Raw genomic sequence first — 15,986 nt, forward strand, 5'->3', positions numbered from 1 at the left:
GAGCTGGGGAGATGGCTCAGCAGAATAAGCACTTCCCTGGCAAGCGCAAGGGCCTGAATTCAATCCCTGGTTCCACCAAAAAAAAAAAAAAAAAAAAAAAGATTCCCATCTCAGTTCCCCCAATATTCAGGGAGGTGTGACAGCTGTCAGTCAATCAGCTGACCTGCTACCATGACAGCCGGATTGTCCTAGATGCCCATTCATTTGAACCAAGCACAGCCTGCACTCAGACCACTCACAAGGCCCAACTTTGAACCAATCACAGACTTACACGTGAGCCAATCACAGGTCTGCAGCTGCCATGTAAGCAGCCTCTCCTCCCACTTCCTGGTTAGTTTAGGAGGGCTCTGTGCAGTGTGCTAAGCCCCCGTGTTCCTGCATAGGTCCTCCTAAAATAAAAACTCACTCCGGCGGTCTTGCAATCACTTACGATTTATTTCTCAGGCAGCCTGGCCTCAGCAGGCCCTACGAAGATCCCTGAGTAGTGTGTACATAACAGTCACTTTGAAAGAAAGAGTAAGCACCTCCAGGGAACATCAGCGTAAAGCTTCTCCGTGGTAGGTTACTGCCTCGAAGCCAGCCAGCCACTGACCGAATTCTCTAAAACTGTGAGCCCAGCTCAAGCTCTCCTCCTTTAACCTGTGGAAGGCAGCCATTGTGTACAGCGTTGGGACAGCTGAGAGGCCTGGGAAGCCCTTTCCCTCCTGAATGCATGGTCTTCACTGAGCCGGTGGCCAGGGGGCTGGCCCTGTGTGTTGGCGCGGCCCATAGAACGACTTTGTGATCTAATCCACATCCCTAGCAGCGGACTGTGTGGGCCTGGGCCTTCTGTTCACACACACATGGAGAGCAGGACCCTGTGGCAGTGGACATCGGCGGAGCCAGCCAGGGGACCAACTCTGCAGAGCCCAGGTGAGGACCCCAGTCACCCACACACAGCCCCACACAAGCGTGAGGGGCCAAGTCAGTGTGACACCAGCACACAAGGCCCAGGAAGGCTGGAGAGTGTGCCTGCTGCCAGCACCATGGCTGGGTGGCGCAGGGACTGCAGGGGTCGAGGTCCAGTCTGGGCAGGTGACATCTCCCAAGACAAGCCCTGGGCTTAGCTGCAGCACTAACCTCTTCCCATGCGCAGAAGATTGTGTTCCTGAGGTACACACGAACCCCATAACCCCAGCAGTCATTTGAGGGTGCTGGTCTCCCAGCCAGGGCGCAAGCAGTGGGCAGTTACCTGGGCATTTGTGAGACCTTTAATGACATCACCCACAGGCAGAAGATGCCATTAAAAGATAAAATGGGCTCTTTGCTGAAACGGAAGAAAAAGCAGGGTCTAACTGTAGTAATGCTCCAGAAAAGCACCCCTCAAATAGTGTTCACTTAGGAGACAGGGAGGAAGCCTGGCCTAGCTGTGAGGCTCGGCTCAGGAGGTGGGGCCAGGCTGAAGGGGCATGGCCACTGGAGGTGCTGAGGGGAAGGCGTTTCTTGTCCTTGGCCTCTTCTCCTCTCTCCCTCTTCTTCTCTCCTCTCTGCCCTCTCCGTCTTCCCGTCTTTCCTGGCTGCCATGAGGTGAGGAGCCCTCCTCAGCCGCCTGCCTGCCATGTTTCTGCCTGGTCACTGACCGCAGGCAGCGGGGCTGGCTGACCATGACCATGAACTTCTGAAGCCTCCGAAGTGTCTGAAACCCTGAGCCAAAATAAACCTCTGTTCCTCTAGGTCACTCTTCTCAGATGTTTTGTCACAGCAACTGGCAGGACCAGAGCTCTGGCCCTGTGTTCAGACTGACACACTGGGTAGAACCAGACCAGAAACCTTTCCCAGTTCTTCTGGAGGAGGGCATGGAAGCGCAGCCAGGCGTGGTGGTCCCTGGGGCCCTGCCCTGAGGCTGCTGGGAAACCAGCCTTGGCTCAGTGTGAGGGGCTTTCTTACAGGAACGGGGCTGCCCCAAGATCAAGCTGGCCTCGACAGGTGCTTCTCAGTTAGAAACAAGGCTGGCCTCATGGCTCAGTGCTGTGTCCCCTGAAGGTCCAGATGCCACAGCAGGTGGATCACAGGCTACTTGAGACTTGCTGAGGGTAAGGCTTGGCCAATCCGTGAGACAGGTGAGCAAACTGCGCTCCTGAATTCCAAGCCCACACCCAGCAGGCCCAGGGCAGAGCCGGGGAGGTGGCGTGTCCTAAGGGACACTCCCGGGGACAGAGCTTGCTGTAGGACGGAGCCTTCTGCCCAGGTATGTGGCAGCAGAGACAGGGTCACGTGGGCACATTCTCAGGGAACAGGGGCTCCTCGCCCCCAGGTGCGGAGGTCATCAGAGACTGGCCTGGAGGCCAGCACCCTGTCCCCTGCCCTCATGCAGCCAGGGAAGTGGGAGGCGCTCCTGAGAGAACTAGGCACCAACCCCCCAGGCCCGCCCTGTGCGTGGCACTGGCTCCAGGCATGGGCAGGAGGTGTGTGCCCAGGCACAGAGCTAGCAGAGGCTCCTGAGGTCCCAGTGGCCAGGCAGGCGGCGCAGCCTCATATCCTTCCAGATGTGCTCATAGCAGGACTGGGGAGAGAGATGAGGCTGGGCCACTGCACTGGTGCCCGTGCAGCCGCAGCCCAGGAGGCAAGAGGCAGCCCTCCCCACTGGGCCTGGGACGCAGTCTGAGGTCCCCAGGGTGGTGTCCCCAGCTCCCGAGCAAGGCTCACCTCCAGGGCTGTGAGCATGAAGTCGTAGAGGCCACTCGTGTGCACGGGGTCCATCATGTCCCGGATCAGGTGGATCTCGGCCCCCAGATGCTGGATTCTGGAGAACATCCCGCCCCCAAGATAGTGAGAGAGAGCAGAGAGGGTCCCTGGGGGCGGAGCCATGCAGGGGAGGAGGGCTAGTGTGGCCCTTGCTGCGTCTCTGGCACCCATGGGGCCCTGGAGGTGGGGCTCCTCTCTGGGCCGCAGCTTCCCCGCCTGTCCTGGCCCCAGCGTCCACAGATTTCAGGGACAGTGGCTGGAGGTGAGGGGTCCTCACCGTGCCCGTGACACCACATAGAGGAGCAGCGGCAGCAGGTCATCCATGGGCAGCTTGTGTTCCCGGCCCAGCACATGGGACACCGTGGCCTCGATCTCGCGGCACGTCTTCTCCAGCATGCCCAGCTTCTCCCGGGGGTCCACAGTGGTGCTGCAGCAGTTGCTAGCTCCTGGTTATGGCCTGAGGGTGCTTCCGCCGCCCCCCACCCACAGCCACCCACACCACCGAGCCATACCCTATTCACCCCCCAGAGGACTCACATGATCTTCTGTAGGCACTCGATGGCTGACAGGAAACATTTGTCCCTGACCAGGGAGCTCCGCTGGGGGAGGGGCAGGGTGAGCTCAGGCCCCAGCGCCAAGCCCTCTGCTGCCCACCTCTCCACCATGGTGGACACAGCACGGCTGTGCAGAGGACAGAGTGACCCTGGCTACACTGTGGGCTTTGCTCCAGGCAACTATGACGGGGCAGCTGGGCTCTGGGCTGGGGATCCGGTAGTCACAGTGACAGCTGGATGGCCTGGGGCCCTGACGCTCACCTGATTGCTGGTCAGCTGGAGGTCCTTGAGAGGCCACAGGTGCCTAGAACGGGAGATGGAGTTCAGGGGATACAACACTCTCCACGGCTCCAGGGGCGAGGTGCTCACGGAGCACAGGCAGCTGGAAGAAACGGCCCCGCCGCCAGAAGACTCCTGAGGAAGTGGTCCTCCAGCGCCATGTGACAGACAAGGCCCACGGGGGCAGGAGGGGGGCTGCACAGCCCGTGGGGTCAGGGGCGAGTCAGTCACAGGTGGACACACCAGCGTGGCCAGGGAGAAAGGCTATTCCTCAGTGGTGGGTGACGTGGCAGTTCACATCTGCTATCCCAGTACTTGGGAGGCTGAGGCAGGAAGATCACTGAAAGCCCAAGCCAGCCTGGGCTATAGAAAGCTCAAGGCCAGGCTGAACTGCAGAGCAAGGAGGACTTGTCTCAGAAAAAATAAAGAAGGAGCCTCCTGTCCCTACTCACCGTCCAAGTGCCCAGCACCTGGTCAGTGATGGCTGCATTCAGGGGGAGCCCAAGGACCCAGGCCAAGCCAGTAAAGGACTTGAGGGACCCCACTGACACTGCTGGGGAGGAAATGCCAGCACCCCTGAGGCTGCAGGCACCTGGACTAGGGAGGCTCTGATCTTAAAGCAGTTGCTATAACATTTGCCATCACAAGGGGGAGCCAGAAGACGACCAAAGAGAGACCAGTGCTTGGCTTTGTGGGCACCTAGATCCAGCCACACCTGCAGACCGAGGACCCTTCCCGAGTTTCACTGAAGACGGAGCGGCCCTGGCAAAGATGGCAGGAGAGGCTCACTTGTGCACGTCCAGGAACTCCAGCAGCTTGGTGTCAGGAAACAGGCTGAGGTTGGTGATGCCCTGGCTGTAGAGAGCATCCTCCCTCTCGTGCAGAAGCAGGTAGAGGGTGAAGAGCTCTGAGTAGAAGCTGGGCAGCACAAGGGGCAGCATCAGTCCATGCACCTGCATGTCCCTGAGAGAGACGGGGACAGGTTGGGGCCAGCAGCCCGGGCCAGGCACTGTGCACAGTCCACTCCTGGCTTGCTCACAAGACAGAGCTCACATGTCTTCGCAGTGTTTGCACCAGCCCTGCCCCGTGCCCCCTCTCCTACTCAGGGAGGCCCCAGGGAGGTGGCCAGGTGGTCACCTTATCTCTGTGTCTTCAGACTCCTCCTCTGGGGCCCGGCCCTTGCGCTGTAAGGCCACCTGCAGCAGACCCCTGTTACAAGAGAAAATAACAGCCTGCTGCCACCTGCAGGCAGGAGCAGCCTCTCCCAGAGCACGCGGAGTTAGGACATAGGGCTGGAGCCATGGGATGTGGGCCCAGGCGCACACTCAGCCCAGCAGCGGGGTCTGCAGCACTTGACTTCTATCTATGGTGACCACAGGGTCACAGCCTGGCCTGCAGCTGTTCTAAGTCCCCAGGGCCTAGGATGGCCTGGGCCACTGGCCCAGAGCTGCCATTGGCCCTGGCTTTGTCTCTGTCGCCTGCGCTGGCAGCCACTTGCTGGCCACCTTCTGGCCCCCTGCTGAATGGCCATGCTGGAGGAGCCACCCCTCAGGCACCAGGGACAAAGATGGTGAGGAGGGCTCCCGGAAGGGCTCACCTATAGGCAGCCCAGAGCTCGCGGGCATGCTGTTTCACCTCCTCCTGCGCCAGCCCCTGCAGGTGCTTATTGGCCCCAAGGCCTGTGTAGGTGGCCTGGAAGGTCAGCATCAGGGTACGGAGCAGCTTCCCCAGTGGGTGCCTTGCAGATCTCAGAGCCTGGGCCAAGGGTGAAGGTGACAGGACACTCAGCGACCGCCCACTCCCCAGCAGGGTTGGCTTCCTGAGCGGGCCAGGACCTCACCTTCCGGAGGTACTGCTGCAGGGCTGCGGGCTCCCGGTACCACAGCAGCTCATCCAGGATGTCCTCCATCCTTCCTGCCTCGTCCTCTGGGCAGTTCCTGGGGGGGGCACAGGCACTGCGTTGTCCCTCACCCACACCCGGGCCCACCGCGCCCGGGGACCTGCAGGCCCTCACACCCATCTGCCTCACCTCACACAGCTCAGATAGTGCTGGTCCCGGCGCAGCTCCCGTCGGCTCTGTGCATGGAAACCCAGCAGGGCCTCCTGCAGCTCTCCGGGGCAGCCGGCCAGCACAAAGTCCTGGAAGGGGCGGTAGACGCCTAGCCAGCGGCTCTCCACGGGGAAGGCGCCCACACCCAGCTGCCTGTCCCGGAACAGTGAGAGGTGGTGAGGTGAACTGCAGGCCCTGACCTGGCCCTGGAGAGGCCAGACCTGGGAAAAGGGGTGGACGGCGGCATGCACATGGGGTGGCCTTGACAAAAGAGGCCAAGAGAACAAGCTGTGTGACACAGGATCCCAGAATTCCAGGAAGAGGAGACCAAGGACTGGGGCCAAGTCCCAGGGGCAGCAGTCTTGGCACCAGAGAGCCCAGTGCTGAAGCCCTGGAGACCTCTGGCCAGCAGCGGATCGGGCCCTGGATGAAGCCTGGCTGTGCTTTTGTCCAGAGGGCAGCACGGCACCCCTGTGCCCCACCGGCATCTCCAAGGAACCCCTGTCCAGTCCAGTGCCTGCTGCCTGGGAGAAGCCTCGTGCAGGGACCCCAGGTCAGCCAGATGCTGGCCACTCTTCACGTCTGAACACTGCCCTCCCTGGAGTCCCCTCCAAAAGGGACGGGGCCTCCAGAAGGAAGAACTCTGTCCTCACAGGGGAGAAAAATGTCTGTCTGCCTCTGAAGTACTGCTGCATGGTGACACAGTGCAGTAGGCAAATCCCCTTCTCCACCTGGGCTGCCAGGGAGTGAGCGTTGGGCACTGCGCAGCCATGGCCACCGCAGGGCCTGTCTGTCTCTTCCGTCTAAAATCAACCGCGACATCCTTTGCTTTGCCCTCTTCCTGGGCGTGTCTGGTCCGTAAAGGGTCACACACCCCTTTTACAGCAGACCCTAGGGTCTAGGCCCAGCCCAGCCCTCCTGTCTGCCATAGGTCTGAGGCATGCACGGCTACCCCTGCCTGAGCCTCTTGTGCCCTGGCTCCCGGGCTCTCAGCAACGGCCGGCACCTCCACGGAGCCCTGGCACAGCCAGGCCAGGCAGCTGCACTCACCTCTTGCGGGTGCTGCTGGGGTCGGGTGGGAGGGCAGCCGTGTCCAGCACCCCCTGGGTGTATAGCCCTCTCCCTGTCCCACTGCCAAATGAGCCCTCCAGGGTGAAGCCGGTGGAGAAGGTGATCTTGCCCTGGACAGAGGTGGGGGACCGAAGCAGGGCTATGTGTCCAGATGCCTGGCAGTCCCTCGATGCCTTCAGAACTGGCCATCCAGGCCCGACTGGCTGAGGATGAACAGGCCCTCCCCTGCCCCCCTTCTGAGCAAGAGATGGATGGAGCTGGGAATGAGCAGGAGAACCAGGCAGGGGGTGGAGGGCAGTGACCCCAGGGACTGCTCCCCAGCAGTGGGCGGGTCACTGAGGAGATGTGGCCAGACAAACCTCAGAACCTACTGGACACAAAACCCATCTTCCCGTCCCCTTCAGTCACAGGGGAACTCTGCACCGCCCTCCCCCACACTCTCAGCTGTGGGCCCAGGGGTGGGGACACTGTTCAGTCTGTCTGGTGATGCCCACCTTCCCCTCGGGGGTCAGGTCACGGCTGAAGGTGCCCTCGTATAGAGAGTCGTCTTCCGAGAGGAGGATGCCGGGGCCCTGGGGAAGACAGGGGAGGGTGCATCAAGACTGGGGAGGGGACATCCAGGGGACCCCAAAGACACCTTCACCCCTGGGCTGCTCAGAGCCAGCCTGAGCATCTCCTTTCTGGGTGCCCTCTTCACCCTGGGGGTCCCCGCACTTCCCTGTCACTGCCCCAGGGTCACACTGACCCCTTTGGCTTCTATTTGTCATTTGCACATTAGGGACAATGACTTCCACCTCTGAGGCTCCCTGAGGATCCCACAGGATGGTGGGACCTGGGACATGGGATTGTCACTGCACATACCCTTCCTGATGTCTGGGGGAGTCTACAGAAATACTCTGCCTGAGTTGCTTTGGGGAAACTGAGGCTGTCAGGAGCTGACATTGGGCAAGGCCAGGGTAAGTGGCTGGCAGAGCTGGGTCCCTGCCCTGTCTTCCCATCACCCAGGAGCTGGGAAGTACAGGACACACTCAGGTCCCCCACTCACCACCATCTTGTCGGCCTGGAAAGTGCCCTGGTAACAGACTCCCGCCTGCGTGACAACGACGCCTGGGCCATGGCGCTGGTCAGTCTGCCACATGCCGATGTAACGCTCACCCCTGGGGGACAGGATGGGGGTCAGAACTGTCGCCTGGCCAAGGAAGCAAGGAATTGGCTGGGCAAGGGTGTCTGGAGGACAGCAGGAGGGGACGTGAGTCCCATGTGACAGATCTGCGGGGGTAGACCCAGACAATGAGGTTGCAGGGGAGCAGGGAGAGGCTGCAGGGCACAGTGCGCTGAGGCGTCACCTGTTGCTGTCCTCCTGGATTCCGTAGCCACTCCTCTGGTCCTTCTCCCAGTGGCCTGTGTACCGGAAGGGCCGGGCAGCCTGTGGCGCACTGTCCAGGACCCCAAACCCATGGCGCAGGCCGGCCTGGAAGTAGCCCTTGTACACCTCCACCGAGCCATACCTAGAGGGGTCACAGATGGCTGGCCTCATGCCCAGGGTGCCTAAGGACACACCTGCCCCCACCCCATGGAGGGAGGGCCACTTACTCACAGATGCCGTAGCCGGACATGCGGCCCTCCTCCCAGTGGCACTTGTAGCAGTCAAATGTGTCCTCGGTGGCCTTGGGAACCAGGTATATGCCGAAGCTGATGCATGAGGAGCCTGGTGGTCAGTGCCCACCCTGTCCCCATGAGGCCCGGCCCTCAGCTGTGTCCGTGTGCCTGGGACCCTCCTGCCCCACCCCCGCCCTCCAGCTGGTGCCCCTTTGTTCAGGGGTGGACCTGTCTCTCCAGCCTCTCTGCTCCTGCTCAGAGTTCAGACACAGCCTCTGGGGTCCCACCACATGCAGCCCGGGTTCTCTCCGCCAGCCTTACCCATGCTCCAGCCCCCAGCGGAAATTCCCCACGTGATTCCGCCCATCCGGCCACTTCAAGGTCCCCCTGGAACGCAGTGGGTGATGCCCCCAGCTGTCAGACCACCAGACCCAGCCCGCCATAGCCTCAGGCTTCCATGAGGTCCTCCCCTCACCCCCCGGAACCCTCTCTGCACCAGCAGCCCCATTGGGCACTCACCACACCCCGTGGGCAACCCAGAAACTCTAGATTTCGTCTGCCCTCTGACCACGCGGAAGCTCAGAGCTGAACTTCAGCTAGAGCCAGATCCTGGCTCATGAGTGTACCCCCGCTCTTGGGATGAGGTGCCATTCTCTGGTCTTTCAGCACGTACCCCCAGAACCCCCTCAAAGTAGGCAAGACCTTAAAAACAGGACATCCTTGAAGCATAACCCTGTGAGTCCCTTCTGCTCTGAGCCACCTTTCCCAGCTATAGCGGGGCCATGTATCCTTCAGACTGTCCTGCCTGAAGCCACACAGAACTGTGACTGCACTGGGCTCACCCAGTAACCTATCCTGGGACCTAGGACAAATCCAGTCTCTGGGCCTCAGTTTCCCCACCTTTACAAGAGGTGAGAACCCTGCCTCAAGGGACCCCTCCAACACCACCGCAAAGTGAGAACTGTTCTGCTAGGGGCATGGTGGTGCCCGCCTGTACACTCAGCTCTTGTGAGGCTGAGGCAGGAGGATCCTATGAGTTCAAGGTCAGCCTCTGCCACACAGATTCTACCCCACTCCACTGCCCAGCTACTACTCACTTGCCATGGGGCTTGCCTGAGCGCCACTCGCCCTCGTAGGTGGCCCGACAGAGGCGGCCCTCGGCACAGAAGGTATAGGCCACAGAGCGGCAGGCTGGGGGCTCAGAGGGTGCCAGGCCGGCTCCCAGCACTGGGAAATCCTTCTTCCCACGCAGGGCCTGGCACACAGCCTGGCTCACTTTCCTCTGCCACACCGCCTATGGGGATACAGGGCGGCTCACTGCTCTGCCCAAGACGCCGGGTCCCCCTGCCCAAGGACCCCGACTGCACACTCACCCGGCCCAGGGAGTCCCTGGCCCTCAAGGAGAGTTCCTCTTCGGGAGTTAGGACACAGAATGTGCACCTGGAGATGGAGGTAGCTGGCTGGCCCCAGTGCATGTGCAGTGGGCAGCAGGGCCTAGGGGCTCCCAGGGCAAGTACAGGGGCTGAGGGGTGGAGGGAAGGCAGGGCAGCTGGGCTGGGGCTCACCTGTCCTGCCCGGGGTGCACCCACACCAGCCTCAGATCAAAGGAGTGGACACTGGGGCCCTGCAGGAGGACAGCAAATTTGCCTGGCCCAGGCCTGCTGCCTGCTCCACCCACCCTACCCCAGCCAGCCCGGCACCCCCAGCCCCGTGGCCACCAGAGGAGTCTGCAGGCACTGGAGCCTCGAGCCTCCCAGCCCAAGAGAAACTGCCTCAGCTCTTTGAAATCTGCTCAGCCATGCTCTCCCCCCTCCTGGCTCTCTGAATTCCTCCTTGCACCCTCCTGCTCTAAGCCGGGATCCCTCCACCCAGAAGGCTACCCTGCTCTGAGCCAGATGGGAGGGAGGTCCCTTCCTGTGGGGACAGTCTGTGTACAACCTTGGGCTTAGCCCAGCTAGGTCACCCATGGCTCTGTGGCCAGCAGGGAGGGGCTCAAGGCCCAGGCCTATGGACACAGGCCAGCAGCAGAGACAACAGCCTGTGTACAGGTCCAGGGTGGGCAGCCTGGCACAGGTAAGGGCTCCACCCCGGGGTTGGTGTGAAACTCAGAGCGCGTCAGCCCTCACCTGCAGCAGCACCAGGGTGTCATCGAAGAGCAGCACACGCTCAGCCTGCAGGGGTGTGGCCCTCACAGGGATGTCCTGGCTGTCCTGCAGGAGGCGGTGAGCCGGGGTGCAGAGCATGTCCTGGGGGATACAGGCTCAGGCAGGCCCACACAGATGCTGCGCTCCCAGACACCTCCAGGGGGACCGCAGGTCTGTGACAGCCACCAGGTGACACCTCTGTGTCCCTCTGCACTGCCCTCAGCTCTGCAGTCCCTCCCTCCACTCAGACCTGCCAAGTCCTCTCAGGACACGGGACTTTCTCTAGGGCAGGGTGTGACATTCTGGGTGGTGACACAGGGGTGCTTGGTGACCCCACCCCTGGAGAGAATCCAATGTGCAGTTTTTTGCCATACTAAGGATGGGGAGGGCTTGGTTTTTGCAAGACAGGGTCTCACCGTGCAGTTCAGCCTAGCCTTAAACTCACTATGTAGCCCAGCCTGGCCTTGAACGGCCCATGAGCCACCTGCCTTGGCCTCCGGGGTACTGGGGTTACAGGTGTGGGCCGCCACCTCTAGCTTCCACACTGCTTTGCCCCAGGCCAAGGCTGGCTCACGAGCTACTCAGTAGATGGATGAGGGTGAGCAGCAGCCATCTGGTTCAGCCTCCAATTCTTCATCCGACCAAGGAAACCAAAGCAGGGAGCATCCAGCGAGCAGTTCAAGCTGCCCCCGGTGGGTCCCCTGGCATGGCCACTCCTCTGGCTCCAGACTCACCTTTAGGTGGTTTCTCAGGCTGTGCCCCAGGGCCTGGGTGGCTGCAGCCTGGTCCAGCTCTTGCCCAAGGAAGGACTGCAGGTTCCCATGGAGGGTGATGGCATTCATGACCAGCTCCCAGGCAGGGTGGCTCTGTGAGGGCCAGGATAGACTGAGGGTTCAGGGAGCTTGGAGCACCCAAAGCGAGATTCTACATCTGCCTCCTGGATCTTTGGTAGGGCTGGGTCCCCCGAACCTGGACCCCACCTTTCCCCTCCCTCAATGCTTGCTCCTTCCACAGGTGTCTGGTACCTACCTCTCCGAGGGTGCCCCTGAGGCGCAACAGGAGGGGCACACACTGCTGCAGGTGCTGTGCCAGTGGTTGGTGCAGGGCCTGGCCCAGCAGGGCATCCACTGGGCCCTCGAAGCTCACACCAGACAGGTGCTTCTGCAGCAGCCTGCTCTGTATCTGCCAGTATTCTCTGTGGAGAGGGAGGGGCATGCACCCGGTTACCCCCATACTGCCTGTCATGCCCACCTATTGCCCCACCTGAAGTACCTCAGCTGCCCACCTGGATTTAGCAGCCATGGCTCAGAGTGGGCAGAGCGGGCTGATTACAGGGTCATGGTGAGCAGGAAGGGCCCTGCCACCAGGCTGGGGGACATCCTCACTGGGCCTTGCCTCCCTCTTCTCAGTGGGGATCAGCCCAGAGGATGCTTTGCAACTATGATCCTGTTGCTCTGGGGGCAAGGTTCCCCCAGGCCTGGCTCTTTGCCTGTATCCCCCACACATGGGGTCCCTGCCGAAGCCCCTGCTCACCTGTTCCTCTTTGCCACCTGCTGGAAGACCTGCACCACCACGCAGCTTGTGTAGGACTCGATGTACCTATGGCACAGTGCTCAGCTCCAAACCTAAGCCTCTGCCCTGCTGGGGGTCCCAGACTCCCTCACTGAGCAGTGGGGGCACCATCAAGTTGTGACACAAGTAACTTGTGTTCTTTCCTCAAGAGGCCCCGAGGCTCAGGCCTGGATGTCCAAGGCCATCCACTAGGTGACACCCACACCCCATGAGCCCCCCCCCCCCGCCCACCCTGGCCATCTTACTCCAGGTGGACCTGCAGGATGCGGTCAGCACTGCCCAGCAGCACCAGGGACTCCAGGCCAGTGGTGCGTGGCTGGCACAGCCTCCTCTGCAGGGACTGCAGGCTCTGCTTGGTCAGTTGCCACAGCTGCTGGGAGCTCCTGTGCAGCTGCTGCAAGAGCTGCAGGCACTCTTGACCCCTGGGCTCTGAGGGCTCTGGGTCTGCACAGGGCAAGGCCACATGGTGAGTGGGACAGGGCCTGAGGCCACAGCAGGATCCCACGTCCCTGGGGCCAGGGTCCCGCCTGGAGCAGTGAGCAGTGTCCCTAGATGCTGGTACAGGCACCGCCTGTAACTAGGGGCAACCCTGACCAGTGACTCTGGCCTCGCTGCTCATCCAGAGCTCTGAGTGTGTAGCACCGCTACAGTCCTCAGCTGTCTCCACGTGGTAGATGCAGAGGTGCCCTGAAAGGACAGCACCTCCCCAAGGTCACTCCGCAAAGCCCAGGCATGCCGCCTCCTAATCAGTGCTCTCCCAGCACCCCTGGGGCCCCGGGTGACAGGAGCCCCCACCAGGCCTGCACCGAGAGAGGAGGGACTCCTGCCCCACATCGGGCAGACCAGGCAGCGGCACAGGCTCGCCGCCTGGCCCCTCAAGAGCAGCCAGCAGCTGTGGGCCACAACACCCAGTGCCTGTGTTGCCCCTCGACACAGATGCCTGCAGCCCAGAGGGCCAGCAAGGTGGCACTCAGTCCCAGGGGGTGCTCCTCCTTCCCTGCCCACCCCCAGGAGCCTGGACTCACCGACCAAGAGCAAAGGCTGCAGGATGTGGGTGTTGATGAGGGCCAACTTGGCCAGGAAGGCATCCTCTAGCTTCAGCAGGGCCTCCTCTGGGCTGCACATGGTGACTTCTGGGTAGGTACAGATCAGAGCGAGCCCAGAAGCAAGGCCCATGGCCACCCACTACAGGACAGAGCAGGCCAGCAGAGAAGGGTGGAGTTGCTGAGAGGGCTCAACTGCCCAGGGAAGCAGCCCTCTGTCCCTGCAAGTACCTGTTCGTCCCTGCTCAGACACGGCTCTGGCTCCTGAGTGTCCCAGGAACGGCCCGTGTAGGGTGTCCTAGACACCTCACCATCATTCAGGACCTGCAGTCTCTGGAGACAGGGGCTGCTGTCAGAGGCACCAGTCCTGTCCTCAAGACCCCAGAATCAGTCACCCAACAGGGTCATGTAAGCCAGAAGAGGTTGGAAAGAAGCAGGGGATTTCTGAGGCTTCGAGTTGTGGAGCCTTGGAGGATGCAGCGCAGGTGGGAGAGCAAGCCAGACCCAGCCTCTAGACTCTGCCCACAGAGGCCTGGCTTTGCCTCTGTCCACCATGGAGAGCCACACGGGCCTCAGCAAGGTCGCAGTGGACCCAAACTCAGAGTTCACTAAACCTCCTGGAGGAGATGGTGAGGGCAGTGAGGAGGGTGAAGGGCCAGGAGCCCACCACTCCCAGCCAGGCTAGGCTGCCCCAAGAAGTGGGGTGCTGCCAGAGAAAAACAGGACTTTCTGCCCCTGCCAGAGGGGCTTCCGAGCATGTAGAGATCAACAGAAATTGAGCGTCCCAGCTGAAGGAAGGACAGTGAGATCCTGAGTGACCCAGGCAGAAACCTCTCCATGGAGCATGTGAAGGTTTTTGAGCTCGAGCCCCTGGGGCTGCATTTCTCCCTGATCCTGCCTGAAGCCCTGGAATTAGCTGGCCTGGGTGGGGGCATTAGCAGGGCAGCTGAGGATGGCCATATGCCAAGTAGAAGGGCTCCCCCCAAAGATGCCACAGGCCTCCTTCAGAGGAACCCAGTGTTCCCAGATGGTGGAACCCTGGCCTGGGGCCCGGCATTCATTCCCACCCCACCTTTCCTGTCCCTGTAGCTGCTCCGGGAAGGAAGGGGAAGCAGCTGGACACTCGGCCACCGCTGCCTCCACTGACCCCAGACCCTGTCACATAGGTTCCAAGGTGTGAGGTGGGCAGAGTGGCTAGGTTCTCACAGACCCTCAGCTGTGTCTCCAGAAATGGGGCAGGAGAAGCCTGTCCTTATGGCCTTAAACTACCCCAGGTCATCCCATGCTTCCCAGGACAGAACCCTGGTGTCCCTCCACCCCCTAGCTTAGGACTGGCCCTGCTCCTCTCTGAACCTGCCACCATCTCATGCAATGGAGGTGCAACTGACCACAGCTTTCCAAACTACTGCAGTTGCCCCTCAAAAAGCCACCTGGGGAGGGAGCTTCTGGGGGTGGGACCTGGCTCTCCAGCCCCGTGACGTGCTCAGCAGAGTCCTGCAGGCATGGTTGGCAGCCGCCCATGCTGGAGTCCTTCTGGGTTGCCAGCCCCTTGGGATCCCCACCCGGAGAGTGGCCCCCAGCCCACCCGCTCTGGTCCAGGGCATGATCTCCTCATCTGTTCTCCCTCTTCGTCCAGTTCAAAGTTCCCTTAAGTGGCAAGCCAAGCATGATGCACAGATGGGGAAACTGAGTCCCAGGAAGGGTGGGAGGTCCCCGGATGCTCTCTGCCAAGTCTTTACAAGCCCAGACCTAGGCTCCTGGCCTTGCCACACATGGTTCTCAGGGAGGCTGGGTGACTCACCCCAGCAGCACACAGCAAGTTCCCGGCAGGAACTGGCCTCCTCAAGCTCCCCAGCCTGGCTCGGTGTCACAGTGGGGTGGGGTGCAGCCAGTTCTGGCATGCACAGGTAGGTCACCTCTGTCCCTGTGGCCGTCGGCTGCAGCTGGACCTGCTTTGTCTTCCACAAGCCCACTCTGCCCACAGCAGGCGACTGCTGAGGTCTTCGGGCCTCCCGCTTCCCTGCCGGCCCTCTGCCTAGCCGCACCCTGTCCCAGCCCTCACTCTGGTATTTCCTGGTCTAGACAGGCAGGGGCCTCCTGAGCTTCCTGGCTGGCCCCTTCAACCAGCACACAAGGAGACAGTGAAGCTGTTACGTCTCTGTCTCCATCTCTACGCACCGCCTCCACCCTGTTCTGCCCCTGGCACCTCCTGACTCTGCAGTCACCTGCATCTCCCAAACACTTGACTCTGTCAAGCGTGCATTCGTGCTGCCCCATATGACCACACCACCGTCCTGCTTCTTGGTCTGTCTAGCCCTTCTGCCTGTGCAGCCCAGGGGCTGTCCCCAAGCTGCCTTGCACCCACACAGGGCAACCATGGGGAGGGGAGGACAACACAGGGACAGAACCCAACAGCCCCAGCAAGTGCACCAAGGGACCAAGCACAGTGCAGCAGGTGGGGAGGGGCAGCGGTCCCGCCCCTTACCTGCACAGCTGATGCTGGGTGCTGGGGGCAGCTCCTCACTGAGCCACTGGTTCTGGTGTCACTGCCCGCCCTGGTGCCATCGTGGGCAGGGCCTCCAAGGAGGCGGAGTGAAGCACCCAGGGTCACTGCCTGGGCTCCCTGCCACCGCCCAGGTCCCAAGGCTGCTAGAATCCCATGCAGGGCAGACTGGGGCCTGGGGCTTAACCCTGCACCCCAGGTGGGCCCCATGGCCATACCCTGGCCTGGGGTACAGCCCTGTGACCTTGCTGACCTCTGTGAATATCCAGGGCCAGTGGTTTCCTGGAACCCATAGCTCAGAGAAGGGTTGGCCCTGTAGGCCCTCAGGCTGAGTGTCCTTGGGTGTGACCTTGGGGATTGCCCCTGCCCCCACTGCCCAAGTCTGCATTTCCTGCCAGGGCCTGAGACCTTGGAAAGCTGGGGGAAGAGCAAGCCGGATGGAGGTCT

At 61.5% G+C, this 15,986-nt stretch overlaps 1 protein-coding gene across 6 annotated transcripts; it reads right to left on the reverse strand.

The window, feature by feature from the left end:
• Positions 1–1,236: 1,236 nt before the first annotated feature.
• Positions 1,237–15,582, reverse strand: Als2cl (ALS2 C-terminal like). 6 transcript variants are annotated; one of them, XM_023700636.1, is made up of 27 exons: positions 15,522–15,582; positions 13,268–13,369; positions 13,019–13,178; positions 12,239–12,437; positions 11,955–12,020; positions 11,451–11,616; positions 11,156–11,287; positions 10,404–10,523; positions 9,843–9,901; positions 9,651–9,717; positions 9,375–9,571; positions 8,599–8,664; positions 8,272–8,370; positions 8,025–8,186; positions 7,724–7,835; positions 7,173–7,250; positions 6,658–6,788; positions 5,587–5,760; positions 5,398–5,494; positions 5,155–5,312; positions 4,695–4,766; positions 4,347–4,520; positions 3,540–3,582; positions 3,262–3,323; positions 3,002–3,163; positions 2,686–2,782; positions 1,237–2,542 (listed from the first exon to the last, which is right to left on the reverse strand). In XM_023700636.1, the coding sequence occupies exons 3-27, from the start codon at positions 13,167–13,169 to the stop codon at positions 2,465–2,467; spliced, it is 2,922 nt and encodes a 973-aa protein (XP_023556404.1). In that variant the 5' UTR covers positions 13,170–13,178; positions 13,268–13,369; positions 15,522–15,582; the 3' UTR covers positions 1,237–2,464. The 6 variants fall into 6 exon arrangements, with proteins under 6 accessions (XP_023556404.1, XP_023556405.1, XP_023556403.1 ...); XM_023700637.1 differs by lacking the exon at positions 15,522–15,582 and adding an exon at positions 14,838–15,369 and having other exon boundaries at positions 13,019–13,126; XM_023700635.1 differs by lacking the exon at positions 15,522–15,582 and adding an exon at positions 14,838–15,244.
• Positions 15,583–15,986: the final 404 nt, after the last annotated feature.

Source organism: Octodon degus, unplaced genomic scaffold, assembly GCF_000260255.1.
Source record: "Octodon degus isolate 3935 unplaced genomic scaffold, OctDeg1.0 scaffold00126, whole genome shotgun sequence".
Lineage (NCBI taxonomy): Eukaryota > Metazoa > Chordata > Mammalia > Rodentia > Octodontidae > Octodon > Octodon degus.

Bases quoted from the DNA above. Each gene is read 5' to 3' on its own strand.
- Als2cl (XM_023700636.1), bottom strand. From the start codon at position 13,169: ATGGGCCTTGCTTCTGGGCTCGCTCTGATCTGTACCTACCCAGAAGTC. The intron at 9,572-9,650 runs GTGAGTGTGCAG...GTATCCCCATAG, and splicing joins CCAGGGACTCCCTGGGCCGG to GCGGTGTGGCAGAGGAAAGT. The intron at 2,543-2,685 runs GTGAGCCTTGCT...CTCTCTCCCCAG, and splicing joins TCATGCTCACAGCCCTGGAG to TCCTGCTATGAGCACATCTG.